The sequence below is a fragment of the Lentinus tigrinus genome (genome assembly GCF_003813185.1).
Source record: "Lentinus tigrinus ALCF2SS1-7 unplaced genomic scaffold L226scaffold_1, whole genome shotgun sequence".
In the NCBI taxonomy this organism is placed as follows: domain Eukaryota; kingdom Fungi; phylum Basidiomycota; class Agaricomycetes; order Polyporales; family Polyporaceae; genus Lentinus; species Lentinus tigrinus.
Genome location: NW_027137910.1, coordinates 499,717 through 512,737, shown reverse-complemented (window position 1 = coordinate 512,737; position 13,021 = coordinate 499,717). Strand labels below are relative to the sequence as shown.

The following is a 13,021-nucleotide window of genomic DNA, read 5'->3' as shown; positions in this document are numbered from 1 at the left end:
ATACTAGCCCACCGCGAGGGTCGAACTCGCAGCCTTCAGATTGACCCGCTTCGGCAGACGGATAAGAGTCTGACGCTCTATCCGATTGAGCTAGGCGGGCTTGTTGAGCTCATTACACAAAAGTACATAGCCGTTTAACAAAAACAAACCTGACCGTCCAAATTCCAGGTACATTACAGTCGATAGTATGATGACATACATAGTAGGCCCTACAGAAGCTGCACCAAGACTAGAAGGGAAGTACGGTGAGCGTGAGCAACGCAGATCCCAGCACCGTCCAGATAGAAGTGAACAAGTCCATAGGAGACGAGTTGGGCTGTGAGGTGGGCTGGCCAGCAGCAGAACCTGTGGTAGAAGTGCTTGTAGACTGCCCTAAGCCCGTAGACGAGAGAGAGCTGTTGCTCATGATCTGAGAAAACATCTGGAAGGCCGCTTGACCAACGCCGAGCGTCCCGTGTGTGTAAGCCGGCACCTCGTGCCCACTGGAACGTGGAGTTTATGTCAACGATGAGCTAGCTGGACACACGAATTCCCACTCACGCGCCGTAGATGCGGACGTAAGAAAATGTGCCGGCGTTCTTGTATATGCCGGCGACTTGACCATCCACGGTGAAATTAGCGAACTGCTGCTTGGAATACTCGTCCGTAAACTTGGTCTGGAGCGCATCAACCTGCAAGCACGATGAGTAAAGGAAGACGGAAAATGATGCGGCTTCCGCACCATCGCCTCGACGCCGACATAATTGCAGATGTAGTCCTGCAGTCAGACGAATCAGCTGAGATAAGCAGACGGCCCCTGAGCATCGCACTTACCACATCGCCATCGTAGATGATAGTCCGAACGCCGGCGTTGATAACCGACTCGAGCAACGGCCGTGAACTTCTCATCCAGTCTCCAGTAACGGCGAAGTTGAAGTAGATGTCATCGTTGCTCATGACCCATGTAGACTCGGCGCCGATCCTCTGCATGAGAGCAGAGTCCGTGAGGTACGGGGTGAGGTCGGGAGGGTACGCATCGGGATACGTGTTGAGGACGTAGTACGGATCGTAAGGGCCGAGTACCTCGTTCAGGATATTGGTGTTGCAATTATCCTGCGCATCTGAGCAAACCTGATCGGTGTTCACGCTGTAGCACTTTTTGATCTGCGGCGGCCGGGGCCCAGTTAGAGTAGGCATTTAGCAGAAGAATGTTGCTTGCGAAACACACCAGATCCTCGCATCCCCCAGACTTATTCCATGCGTCCGTGGCTTCTTGAAGAGTCAAAGACGACACGAGGGGATGATACCTGATCGCATACAGGGACAGGAATGAAGCGAGTAGTGTAGTGGTAGAATGATCGAAACGTACGGATTCGAGGCAGCGTAGCTGATATAGCCTGGGTACTGGCTGAGAGGGTCCTGTGCGAGGGGATGACCGTCAGATCGGTTACAAGTCTCCGAATGAGAGTGGAGAATGGATACTGACCGTCAGCCCGTTACCAATCCCAAGAACATGCAGGTTGATGGCGGTGCCGTTCACAGTGCCGTTGGCAATGCGCGCATTCTGGTCCAGGATATACCTAATTGTCGGATATTAGCCTTCGCCTCGACCTCGCGTTTTGTCAGCACATACGCGGCTATTGTAGGGCCATAGTGACCTCCATAGCTGTGTCCGATCGCAAGTCAGCGATGCTGTGCAGTGATCATCACGAGGGACACAGCTTACGACTCGGTCCACAATGCAAAGTCGTTGGTTTTGTACTTGGAGAATCTGGAGTCCGCAAAGAAGATCTGCAAGAACTGTTGCGAAAGTGAGACAATCAATCACGGCCCTTCCTTTAGTGCGACTGGGAGCCTCGAGGAAAAGGGATTCTAGAGACTCACCTTCCAAACGTCCGAGGCTGCCTCAGGCGAGGTGCCCACTTTGAGGTCGCCATGGGAAAACCCTGTCCCGACAGGCTGGTCGAGATATAGCCTGGCAGGTGATCAACATTAGGTGTTTGAACTAGAAGAGAGGCCGCGCATACATGCGGCTGGATGAGGCGGTAGCGCGTGGGACTCACACGTTCGAGACATTGTTCCAAGAGAACTGGTTGGAAGTAACGGCTGAACTATCGTTGGTGATTCTGCAAGGACCATTTTCCTGGAAGAGCCCAATCATGGACGAGCTCCCAGGCTGCCAAGAACAACGTAAAGACTCAGCGAGCGGTCCGTGCGCGAATATGGAGCGGACTGAATACGTACTCCGCCGTTGAGCCATATCGTCAAAGGTGCCGAGTCTGAATTTTCCCGAGCGGCAAAGAACCAAAACCTAGATCAGGGAGATGGATAAACGAACACGCGTGAACACGATACGCAAAATTAGGGGTGGCCCGAAAATCGGAGAATTCGATGGTTAGCGGGCGAAAGTGCACGCATATGGAGACGCTTACCAAAGACTCTCGTTGGCACTGAGGTCCCCATACCCCGATGCTTGGTAAACTCCAGGGGTGGTTTCGCAGACGCCACTGTTCTCGATGACACGCAACTTCCCTGGGGTAGTCTGGGCGGTCGTGCCGTTTCCGCTAGCGGCCAGGACGCTGGGCTTGGAGGTAGCGCGAGTGGAGGCGTTTGGGACTGTGCCTATCATCCCATCGTAGACAGGTACTTGGCCAGCAAGCACCTGAGGGACAGCGAGAAGGAGGCCCAAGAGGGCGTGCCAGGTGGCCGACGCGGGTAACATATGCGCAATCTGACGATGGCAAAGAGCGTAGCGTATACGTGGGCTAGGCTGGGACGTCCACCTGGTCGAGCTTCGGCGGCGGAGAGTGTGTTCGACACGCGCGTCCTGCGGACTCGGATGTGGATGAGAGAACGAACTTAGTCCGTGCGGGCGCTTGCGGGGCGGCGTCATCACTTGATGGCTATGCAGTTGATACAACCTGCCCGTTCGGGTAGCAGTCGATCAAACTAGCCCTGGGCCGTATGCTCGCTCAAATTCAAATCGCATTCTCCCTGTTGTTCTGATATCCACCGGTTCCAGCACAATCAGCGACACCAGAGTATCCTCCGTGCCTGCTCATCACAGAACCACGGTCCCAAGGACCCCAGTCTGCGAATTTTGCACACAGCCGAGCCCCAGCATGACTCGACCACGGCGCCCATCGCCGACAGCTGACGTGCACCAGTGCGAAACAATGCCGCTACCCTCCAGAACACCCACGGGGCCCCCATCCTAATCGGTATCTCACACATCCTCCGAGCAAACGCGGGATTCTTGTCATCCCTGACAGCCCATGCTATAGATGGATGCAGCCGACTTTCACTCTATAGGATGCCCTCTGACGCTCTGCGTGTTAGAACGATAACGAGCCTAGATGGCACGGCCATCAAGCCAGTCAGGCGGCAGGTGGTGCCCAAACATTGCGTGGCGTGCCTTAGTCAACAACACCATACCCCGCCACAGCCATAACGGGGATTTTGCCGACGGAGTCCTCGCACCGTAAAACGCTAAGGGTGATCCGCTCCTCGTAACTTGAGATCGGCGGCGCGGGGGGACTGCGTAATCCTGCACGCGAGAACGGAGCGAGCGGCGGACCAACATTTGAGTTGGCAAGGAGTCGTCCGGAAACACTCTGCAGCGGCCATCTCGGACGCTCCGATGAGCTTCGGAAGGACCTAGGGGGTTTACAGCATTCTGTGGCCAGGCCATGTCTTCTGTGACGGTCATGCGTGATTCCCGCGAGGCTCCAGCTACTTGCACACACCCGGTGGTCCTTGAGGATCGGACGCCTTGCACAAGACGCCCCACAGCGGCCCGTCGGCCATGAGTTGGTGGCATGGTGACGCGCTCAAAAGCCCTGACATTGGTGAGAGAATTGCTGCCGTACATACGATGTCCAAGAGAGGCATCTTGCAATGCATCCATGGAAACAGGCCCGGAGCCCTGTGCATCGAACACCCTGAAATAGACAAACGTATCAGCCTCCGAGACTTCCTAACCGGCATGAAGACCCCACGAGGAATCGACTTTGACTGACGAGAGGATAGCAGGGAGCTCGCAGTACGGCTTCTTCGCCTGCCTTATTGAATATGGGATATCATGCGCCCACCGTCTGGCCGCTGGCAATGCACGGACCCCTGAGCGCAGAAGCATGGTGGCGTGTTCTTCCAACCCGTGCCACAGAAACGCAAACTGACAGAAGCGGCGCTGAGACTGCCTTGAAGAACTCAAGACCAAAAAGAGACGCGGCGACAAGATATTTGCGGACTCACCCGCCCCGTCAACGCGGTATTATTCAGAAAGAAAAACCGGACCGTCGTTGACGCAACCTGGGTGGGAACAATGCATATAGGTCTTGCAACGAGGGACCGAAGGTTCATTGTTGTGATTGTTGCAGGCTTCGCACTGATGAACAGTTCGCAGGTGAGTTGCGCTGCCCTTCCGAGCACCCCGAAATCGAGATGGTGGCAGCGTAACCGGGCTTGTGCGATACAACATCCAACAAGTGTTTTCGCAGACTGCCCTTGTGGCGACTTCAGGTCGGAAGATGTTGAAATTGAGTCACGTACCGGTTGGACGGAAGTGATGTACGTCTTTGCATCACGAGTTTGAGGCTTCTCGACTCGTCGCTATACACACGCGTGCTATGTGGTCAATGCAGTCGATGTATCACGAGAGTGAGCCGGGGGACTAAGCGGAAGCTGAAGGGGCACATAGTCAATTCCGCAGCGGCACCGACTTCGAGAGCACACATATACTGCTACGTCAAACTGCGCACTGCGCCCGTTGCGCGCGCGCAGTTTACTTAGCGTACTTGAACACGAACACGTCGAAGCGGACGGCTGCGAGAACGAGCTTGGATCAGAAGGGGCTGCCCTCGACCGGCGGTCCAACTTGTGCTTGGTTAGGCGGATGCCGACGCGGATGACGATCTTCCTAGATTGCCGGATAGAGGATGTCCCGGTATCAAGAAATCTGGGCAGTTGTACCCTTGTCCGGATGGTTTACTGCATCCAGTAGTGAGAAGGAACTGATCTAATCGCCGGATACAATAGTTATGCCACTGACCACTGACCAGCTGAGATGAGCCCGCAGTCTCCCCTACCCGTCGATAGGCACGAACCGTCCATTCGGGTGGACACTAGAAGTATGTCGAGGTGATGTGACCACCGTGTGCCACGACAATATTCTGGTGTGATGCCTGGAGAACGTGGTGGACGCCTAGGGGATAGCTGAATAATTTGACAGATGGCGATGCACACGCGAGTGATCTGGATAACCGTACACGAAGATAGTCATGAGATCATGGACGAAGGATTCGCGGCGAAGGCTGTCCACCGTGATGGCTCACCGAAGGAGGCAGCCCCTGGTATGTCACACTCGGAAGCGCAGCAGACAAACCGCATGTCCTGCAGCGTTGTGCATGTTGCAGCATCGGGTCTTCGCAAGCAGTAGAATCGCATTGCATGGTTATTGCTTCCTGGGGCAAGGGCTTCTTTGTTCGGATATGAGTACCGTCTACCGAGCAAGTGGACAATGGGACCGCGGTACGTGAAGTAGCTTGGAAACGTGCAGTCTGACTCGGAACTAGAGCGTCGAAGAGGGTGCCCAACGTTCCGATTCCAAGGAGCAAGCATGATCTGAAACATGCGGTGAGGAGTTTGTGCGTGACCACTGACCATCCAGTGGAGTGAGTATTCACGGCATTTAGGTTGTGACGAGTACGAGATTAGGCGAATGGCGAAGGACTCATTGGGACGAACATCCGATCACAAGCGGAGCTCTGAGATGGCGTTGCGTAAGTGGACGAGTGCTTACCCTGACCAAGTGGTCAGAAGGGATCCGGGGAAACCTTGAGATGGGTACAACGATCACAATTAGGTCGAAAGCAGCGAGGGAACATCGGAGCTGTGTTGAGCGTGCGAATTGGCAAATGCGGGGATTCGGTGCGGCAGGAGGAGGGAGGCTGTGCGAGGCGGGATGGAGGGGTCAAGGCGCGGCGTCTTGATAGAACAAGGGATACAGTTTGGCAGAGAAGCTGATGCTGATGATTCGCGGAGGAGGAGGCGGGAGGCTCTGAGAAGATGGTCGCTCCCAGACGGACTGGGAAGCAGGTGTTTGGAAGCAATAAGCTCTGGCGCGGGCTGTCAATGTGCTCGTGGGCCACGAGCGGGCGCGCTGGCTGCGAGTCACTTGAGCTTGGGCGGTGCCGAGTGTATCTGGACGTTGTGTCACCCGGGTGGCCAGCCCCGTCCGCCTCGAGGATATCTCGGGTGGTCGGGCAGGGCACGAGGAGGGGCAAGCGGGCTGTCTGAAATGGCGACATTAATGCGATGGAATCAGGCTGGAACGACTGGCGACGAGAGTGCGATGGGGACTCGGGGGGCTGTTGTGTGGATGGCGCATTGACGGCCTGCCCAGAAAGGCAGCGACAGGCAAGCGTTGGTTTAGGCCCGGCGGCTGGCCTCGGCAACGGACGGCACAGCATCGGTGGGGGAGTGGGAACAGGGCAACGTGTGCCTCATCCGCAGCACCTCCTCCCTTTTCTCCCCTCACCACCGCTGCCTCCCCTTCGTCTCTCGTCTCCCTCACCTCTTCATATACCTGCCCTCCGCAGTTATAAACATCCCTCCTCCAGCCATGTCAGACCCCACCACATTCGCCCAGTTCTACCCCCAGTCTGCTGCTTTCGAGCCCTCGGCCTACCACAAGCTCGACGCCGCAGCACCCCCCACCATCGCCCTCGACTCCAGCGAGAACCAGAAGCAGTCCTTCGACTTCTTCAATTACTCGCAGTCCGACGTCGTTGCCCCGCACCCTGACCAGTTCGAGCTTGAGCTCGACAACTCCCTTGCTGCCTTCGACGCAGAGCTCAGCCTTCTCCCTATCGACACCGCCGATTTCACTTTCTACCGCGCAGCCACTCCGACGTTCGGGCCTCCCTCCACTTTCACCGTCTCGACTGAGTCGGTGTCAGCGTATGATTCTGCCTACAACGACAATCTCTCCAGTCGTTCAGAGAGCTTCTACAACTTCAACGCCCAGTCTCCAACGTCCAACTACCCCTCCAGCGTCTACTCCCTCACCCAAGAGCAGCTCGACATGGAGTTCCAGCGCATGGCCATGCCCGCAGAGGACCACAACTCCTTTGGTGCTCTCCCTACGTCTTCTCCCTCTATCCGTAGCTCTCCGGGTAGTGTCCCCAACATCTCCCAGTACTCCCCGCCGTACTCTTCCCCACGCGGGTCCTTCTCGGACTACGAGCCCGCGCAGCCGCAGCAAGTCCGGCTCGGCAGCTCCGCCGCGTCAGACTACTATCCGCAGGCCCAGGTGCAGATCAACAAGTACACTGGCGTCCGCGTCATGCAGCAGGCTCCTCAGGCACGCTCGACCGCGAGCATGTCGCCTCAGCTGTCGGCCATGTCGCACCCATCGGCTGGCACGCACCCCTCGCTCACTGCGCATCGCGCCAAGATCGACAGCATGCAGGACGACCCCAAGCGCAAGTACCAATGCCCGACGTGTCCTCGAGGTAAATATTCTCTCCATTCTTATTGTAATGCTACTTGCTGACGACCTTCGCTCTAGCTTTCGCCCGCGCGTACAATCTCAAGACGCATATCCAAACCCACGATCCCAACCGCCTTAAGCCCTACGCCTGCCACCACAAGTCGTGCGGTCGTTCCTTTAGCCGGAAGCACGACCTCACTCGTCACATGGTCTCCATCCACCGTGCTGAATCGGTGACATCGTTGTCCACCAACCCACCGCGATCAATTGGGGTTGACAGCGGGCGTCGCGCCTGGTGCGAACAGTGCGGACGTAGCTGGGTCGGCAAGGGCAAGGAGAAGGGTTGCGAGTGTGACGACGTCAAGTAAACGTCGATGTGTACCGTCACCCCTATGCATCTGCCTCTACTGGTTTGCGTACGTCGAGCTTTTAATTTGTCGTTTTCCCTTACTCATTCACTTGTGCAGCGCTGGCAACAATCACGTCCGTCTAGCGGTGTAGAGATTCCGTAATGGTCCATGTCGGTCTGACCGTGGTATACTCTCTCCGTGACGACGATGATGTCCGATGCACGGCACATGCGGCGTCGACGGGGTCCTTTATTTCCGTTATTGCCCTTGTTGATATATTCGTGTGCCTCGTCGGATGTCCCTCTATCTCTCCGCCCTTCATCGAGCTCTTGGTTGTTGTTAGGCGTTTAGACAGTCTATGCTCTCCTCCCTCATGACTCGTCCTCGGATCTGTACTCTCTGTCTCGCGTGTTCGTACGTTCCGTGCTGTCCTGCATATTACTATGAATCCACTAGTGCCTCGAGTTTGTGGTTCGCATTATCTATCAATTATGCACTCTTTTCCATCTCTTTGAACGAGGCATGCGTAAAGGGCTAGCGGGTCACTGATTGTCGTTGCAGTGAGTGCTGTCCTCGTTCACTGTGCGTGAGGGCATTGACTCGGTGTTCCATCACGTCGCAGCACTTCGTCAGAAGCGGCCAAAGTAGGTGCCCGCAGTCGCTCATCAAACTCTGGCGGCTTCCGCAGCACGCGCGATACACTGCCAGGCACTTGTGGGTCCAAGTTGTCGACATTGTGGAACGACAGCAGCCGAGCACTGTTTGAATTTCCCCCGAGCTTGTTTGCCGCGCCGCGCCGCAGTGAGGTTACTCCAGTGGGTGTAACATCCTCCCAATCAAGCGGCGCACCTCATCTGTGCCCCCGGGTCTGTACTTTGCAGCTGCAGGCGTGCACTGGCCGCTGATTGCACAGCGCTTTCCGGTGAGCCATCCGTCACAGTGCCTGCCATGCAACCGACGTCGCTACTGCTATTACACCAACTTTCCATCATGTGCAGCACAGGATGCGCACCGGCCTCTACTGGACGTCAGCGTGAGCACAGACATGGGTTCTTAGATCGATGTCATACCGCAGTCTGGGGGACGAAATCCAGTGAGTCAGCGGTACCGATACCGATACCGTACTCAATACTGGTGCGCCTCGTTCGCCTCGTGCTGCGGTGTTTTTGATGGCTCTCGCAGGTCCACATGTCTCGTTTGTCTGCGGAAAACACGACGATGTGGCTTCGCAGCGCTGGAATGGTGTACGGGTTCCGCAGCTACTTCAGCCAGAGGCCAAGTCATACCTTGTTGATTGCTGCGGCTGCGCAGCATTGAATGCGTGACTGTTGTAGTCGAAGGTATGTGCATATTCTCCGTCAACCTGCTCTCGTTGGACTCGGTCAAAGCTGAACAGAGTGAACAGCCGAAGGTTTCGGAGCGTCTCGGTGGTCACGCTCGCGTGTACTCATTGCTGACCGCAACCACCAATTTCGAAAGATTGTATGACACTTTATAGACTCTACTACGCGCGAACGAGTCGACAGTCAACTCAACGATCGAAAGTTGTGGTCTAAAGTCATGGCCTTGCATCAAATGACTAGCGTGGATGAAGTCCGAATTGCAGCATAATATCGGCAGAAGATCGAACATCTGGCGTAGTCGTATGTATGCCCACGCCTGTGACGCCCTGTTCGGAACTCTCGACAAGGACGCGTTCCCGCACTCTCCGGGTTATTGTGCTAATGAGACAGCTTTTTAGCAACGCCGCCCCACGCCTAATATCGGAGGCGACGATTCGGCAACGGATAGCACGCGTCGCATGGGATTTGTGTGGGATGTAGGTGGCGTCATAGGTAGACGTGGTGAGTGGCTCTCTTCTGTCCTCCCGTGCACCGGACGCGCCTGCCATTTCGGGTAGTCGCTCGTCAGAGTGATCTGTTGGTGACGTCGTGCGTGCTCGTTCTCCGGGTCCTCTCAAGTCCCTTCACCTCGTACAGTCTATAAAGCCGCCCCAGCTGTCATGAATCCCCTCACCGTAACTCTATCATCCTCACCATGTCGTCTGCCATCGGAACCGTCAAAGAAGCATTCACCTCCGTGACTGGCCAGACGGCCAAGGTCGCCGACCTCAAGAACAGCATCATCGACCCCGCTAAGAAACCAACGAAGGGTATGACCACCGATTATGGTATCTTTGTCTCCGAGCCGGACAACTGGTATGTGGCAAATGTGTTGGGCGTTGCAATCCTGTCGCTGAGATGCCCGAACAAGGCTGCAAGCTTCGAACGGCGCGCGTCCTGGCCCCGCTCTCCTCGAAGATCAGGTTGGCTCTAAAAAACCGTCTCACACTTCATCTCCTCATCTATATGCGTTCATAGATTGCTCGCGAGAAAATAATGCGGTTTGACCATGAACGTATTCCTGAGGTAAGTTAGGTTCAACTGGCCATCAAGCCTTGTTCGCTGACTCCTCCCCCAGCGTGTAGTTCATGCGCGTGGTGCGGGGGCGCACGGCTACTTCAAGGTATCTCAAGTACCCGAGTGATCAGCGTATCACACATACCTCACGATGCACCCAGGTTTATGATGACAGGGCGTCCAAGTATACCTATGCGGGCGTCTTGACCGACCCGTCGCGGATCACCCCTACGTTCGTTCGGTTCAGTACGGTCCAAGGGGCTCGTGGTAGCGCTGTACGCATTCTTTTCATTTATAATATCCGTTGTTCACTCGCCTTCCTTTAGGATACGGTTCGCGATGTGCGCGGGTTTGCGACCAAGTTTTACACCGCCGAGGGGAACTGGGACATTGTTGGCAACAACATCCCTGTGTTCTTCATCCAAGACGGCATCAAGTTTCCGGACTTCGTCCATGCTGTCAAACCCGAGCCTCACAATGAGGTTCCTCAGGCGCAGTCTGCGCACAACAATTTTTGGGATTTCGTCGGACTTCAGCCTGAATGTATGCGCGGTCTATTTTGTTCCATGCGTGTTTATGTGCTCATTACGTCGATGTCTGTAGCTGCCCACATGGTCATGTGGACCATGTCAGACCGCGCTATTCCCCGGTCCTACCGGATGATGCAGGGGTTCGGCGTGAACACTTGTGAGTTTGCACTTCGGCCGAGTCTCACTGTGCATCTCACTCCGCCTTCGCAGTCACCCTTCTGAACGCTAAGGGAGAGCGTCATTTCGTGAAGTTCCACTGGATCCCCGAGCTCGGCGTACACAGTTTCGTGTGGGACGAGGCTCTGAAGATTGCTGGCCAGGATCCCGGTATTTATCCCATTTTGCGTCCAGTTGGACATCCAACTGAGATTGCAAATGCGTACAGATTTTCACCGCAAGGATCTTGAGGAGGCTATTCTCAGCGGAGCCTTCCCCAAGTACTATTTCGGTATCCAGGTCATCCCCGAGTCCAAGGAAAATGACTTCGACTTCGATATCCTCGACGCTACAAAGATCTGGCCTGAAGAATTGGTGCCTGTGGAGATCATTGGGGAGATGGTATTAAACAGAACTGTCGACGAGTACTTCCCTGAGGTTGAGCAAGTAGCGTTCTGCACGTCGCACGTCGTCCCTGGAATCGGCTTCAGCAACGACCCCCTGCTCACCGCTCGCAACTTCTCCTACTTCGACACTCAGATTTCTCGTCTTGGTATCAACTGGCAGCAACTTCCCATCAATCGTCCTGTCTGTCCAGTTATGAACCACAACCGTGACGGCCGGAGTCAACACAGGATTACGAAGGACCTCAACTACTGGCCTAACCGTCGACAGCTCGTGCCTCCGGTCCCACCTACGGAGGGTGGATACGCAGAGTAAGTTTGGTAAACATGTCATGTTATATACGATGCTGATCTCCGTGAGTAGATATGCCGAGAAAGTGGTGGGCATCAAGCAACGCCTGCGCAGCGCGAAGTTCCAGGAACACTTCAAGCAGGCACAGATGTTCTATAACTCTTTGAACATCTACGAGAAGGCCCATCTCGTCGGCGCTCTGTCCTTCGAGCTCTCCCACTGCGACGATCCTGTCGTCTACGAATCGTACACGAAAGTGTTGAACAACATTGACTTCAACCTCGCCAAGCAGGTCGCCATGAACGTTGGTGGCGTGATCCCGCAGCAACCTGCTCGCGAGAACCCTGGACACACAGGGTCCAGGCTGTCGCAGCCCGAGTTCACACCCAAGGACCCGACCATCAAATCTCGCCGAGTCGCGATTCTGCTCGCCGACGGGTTCAACCTTGGAGAGGTTCAGGCCATCCGTGCGGCTCTGAAGGCGGGCATGGCGACCACCTGGGTTATCGGCCCGCGTCGTGGACCCGTGTACCCCGACGGCGAGGAGGTTGGATCTGGAAGTGGCTACAGCGCTGACCACCACTATGAGGGTCAGCGTAGCACCATGTTCGACGCCATCATCATCCCCGGTGGTGCGAAGCACGCTCAGGCTTTGGCAAAGAACGGGCGCACGGTCCACTGGGTTCGGGAGGCGTTCGGACACCTCAAGCCCATCGGGGCTCTCGGAGAAGGTATGTGTGCCACTGGTTGCTTCCGGGTGTGGTCCAGACTGACGCCTAGTTATCCAGGCGTCGCTTTCCTCCGTGAGGCCGTCCAGTTGCCAGGTGTGCAGTTCGCTGCAAACCTCGCCAGCGACAACGTCACGAGCTCCTATGGTGTCGTGACCGCGGGCAAGTACGACGTCAGTTCCGCGGCCGCAGATGCGCTTTCCATCAAGCAGGGTGAGAAGGGCTTCATTTCGAACTTTGCCTATGAGCTCAGCAAGCACCGCTGCTACGAGCGCGAGTTGGACGGTTTGGCTGGACAGGTGGCGTACTGAGCCAAAGAGGATGCTATCCTAATGAGCTGAATTCGACGTAGTCTTGTATTCCACGATGTATTACTATCAATCCCATCGATGTATGACTTGAGTTCCGTACCTCATGAAGTTATCGTACTTCCAGGACCGCCGCTCGTAATGACGTATCGCTCATAGATGCTCAGCACAACGAAGGCATCACCGACTTTTACAGTTGGAGAGATGCAAAATGACTAGCCCACCGCGAGGGTCGAACTCGCAGCCTTCAGATCACCCGCTAGTAAGTAAGAGTCTGACGCTCTATCCGATTGAGCTAGGCGGGCGATGTGATGCTCAGCGCTTATAAATACATACCGTGCTTATTGGAAATGACGAGCGAACCAGAGTTGCGTCGACGTGTG

General features: G+C 55.6%; 5 protein-coding genes and 2 non-coding genes across 7 annotated transcripts; 3 read left to right on the top strand and 4 right to left on the bottom strand.

The window, feature by feature from the left end:
- Positions 1-5: 5 nt before the first annotated feature.
- L226DRAFT_t3 lies at positions 6-100 on the bottom strand. Its single transcript has one exon. It is a non-coding gene; the product is annotated as a tRNA-Lys (tRNA).
- Positions 101-148: 48 nt separating this feature from the next.
- L226DRAFT_548907 (serine carboxypeptidase) lies at positions 149-2,860 on the bottom strand. The gene is made up of 13 exons (XM_067682639.1): positions 2,412-2,860; positions 2,224-2,290; positions 2,043-2,155; positions 1,864-1,954; positions 1,706-1,779; positions 1,613-1,645; positions 1,466-1,559; positions 1,349-1,398; positions 1,208-1,286; positions 814-1,143; positions 722-757; positions 541-671; positions 149-482 (listed from the first exon to the last, which is right to left on the bottom strand). Exons 1-13 carry the CDS (start codon positions 2,699-2,701, stop codon positions 230-232), a joined length of 1,641 nt encoding a protein of 546 aa, XP_067542270.1. The 5' UTR covers positions 2,702-2,860; the 3' UTR covers positions 149-229.
- A 1,716-nt stretch (positions 2,861-4,576) lies between these two features.
- L226DRAFT_5021 (uncharacterized protein) lies at positions 4,577-5,804 on the bottom strand. The gene is made up of 4 exons (XM_067677864.1): positions 5,664-5,804; positions 5,313-5,601; positions 5,030-5,232; positions 4,577-4,968 (listed from the first exon to the last, which is right to left on the bottom strand). The coding sequence occupies exons 1-4, from the start codon at positions 5,666-5,668 to the stop codon at positions 4,866-4,868; spliced, it is 600 nt and encodes a 199-aa protein (XP_067542269.1). The 5' UTR covers positions 5,669-5,804; the 3' UTR covers positions 4,577-4,865.
- Positions 5,805-6,601: 797 nt separating this feature from the next.
- Positions 6,602-7,839, top strand: L226DRAFT_518000 (uncharacterized protein; the record flags this gene model as incomplete). The annotated part of the gene is made up of 2 exons (XM_067678534.1): positions 6,602-7,493; positions 7,550-7,839. The coding sequence occupies 2 exons, from the start codon at positions 6,602-6,604 to the stop codon at positions 7,837-7,839; spliced, it is 1,182 nt and encodes a 393-aa protein (XP_067542268.1).
- Positions 7,840-8,624: 785 nt separating this feature from the next.
- L226DRAFT_4985 (uncharacterized protein) lies at positions 8,625-9,279 on the top strand. The gene is made up of 3 exons (XM_067677673.1): positions 8,625-8,955; positions 9,004-9,161; positions 9,227-9,279. The coding sequence occupies exons 1-2, from the start codon at positions 8,770-8,772 to the stop codon at positions 9,136-9,138; spliced, it is 321 nt and encodes a 106-aa protein (XP_067542267.1). The 5' UTR covers positions 8,625-8,769; the 3' UTR covers positions 9,139-9,161; positions 9,227-9,279.
- Positions 9,280-9,794: 515 nt separating this feature from the next.
- L226DRAFT_474989 (catalase) lies at positions 9,795-12,734 on the top strand. Its single transcript, XM_067676644.1, has 11 exons — positions 9,795-10,019; positions 10,075-10,126; positions 10,182-10,229; positions 10,282-10,326; positions 10,382-10,495; positions 10,547-10,763; positions 10,824-10,907; positions 10,961-11,077; positions 11,136-11,622; positions 11,675-12,333; positions 12,391-12,734. Exons 1-11 carry the CDS (start codon positions 9,859-9,861, stop codon positions 12,639-12,641), a joined length of 2,235 nt encoding a protein of 744 aa, XP_067542266.1. The 5' UTR covers positions 9,795-9,858; the 3' UTR covers positions 12,642-12,734.
- A 121-nt stretch (positions 12,735-12,855) lies between these two features.
- L226DRAFT_t2 lies at positions 12,856-12,943 on the bottom strand. Its single transcript has one exon. It is a non-coding gene; the product is annotated as a tRNA-Lys (tRNA).
- Between the last annotated feature and the right edge of the window lie 78 nt (positions 12,944-13,021).

Excerpts from the sequence above, each read along its gene's own strand:
- L226DRAFT_474989 (XM_067676644.1), top strand. The coding sequence starts at position 9,859 with ATGTCGTCTGCCATCGGAACCGTCAAAGAAGCATTCACCTCCGTGACT. Across the intron at positions 10,020-10,074 it reads GTCTCCGAGCCGGACAACTG|GCTGCAAGCTTCGAACGGCG; the intron begins GTATGTGGCAAA and ends TGCCCGAACAAG. Across the intron at positions 10,230-10,281 it reads ACCATGAACGTATTCCTGAG|CGTGTAGTTCATGCGCGTGG; the intron begins GTAAGTTAGGTT and ends CTCCTCCCCCAG.
- L226DRAFT_548907 (XM_067682639.1), bottom strand. The coding sequence starts at position 2,701 with ATGTTACCCGCGTCGGCCACCTGGCACGCCCTCTTGGGCCTCCTTCTC. Across the intron at positions 2,156-2,223 it reads CGATATGGCTCAACGGCGGA|CCTGGGAGCTCGTCCATGAT; the intron begins GTACGTATTCAG and ends TGTTCTTGGCAG. Across the intron at positions 483-540 it reads TACGTCCGCATCTACGGCGC|TGGGCACGAGGTGCCGGCTT; the intron begins GTGAGTGGGAAT and ends TCCACGTTCCAG.
- L226DRAFT_5021 (XM_067677864.1), bottom strand. Across the intron at positions 5,233-5,312 it reads ACCAGGGGCTGCCTCCTTCG|ATCACTCGCGTGTGCATCGC; the intron begins GTGAGCCATCAC and ends ACGGTTATCCAG. Across the intron at positions 4,969-5,029 it reads CTCATCTCAGCTGGTCAGTG|TAAACCATCCGGACAAGGGT; the intron begins GTCAGTGGCATA and ends TACTGGATGCAG.
- L226DRAFT_4985 (XM_067677673.1), top strand. The coding sequence starts at position 8,770 with ATGCAACCGACGTCGCTACTGCTATTACACCAACTTTCCATCATGTGC. Across the intron at positions 8,956-9,003 it reads CGATACCGTACTCAATACTG|GTCCACATGTCTCGTTTGTC; the intron begins GTGCGCCTCGTT and ends TGGCTCTCGCAG.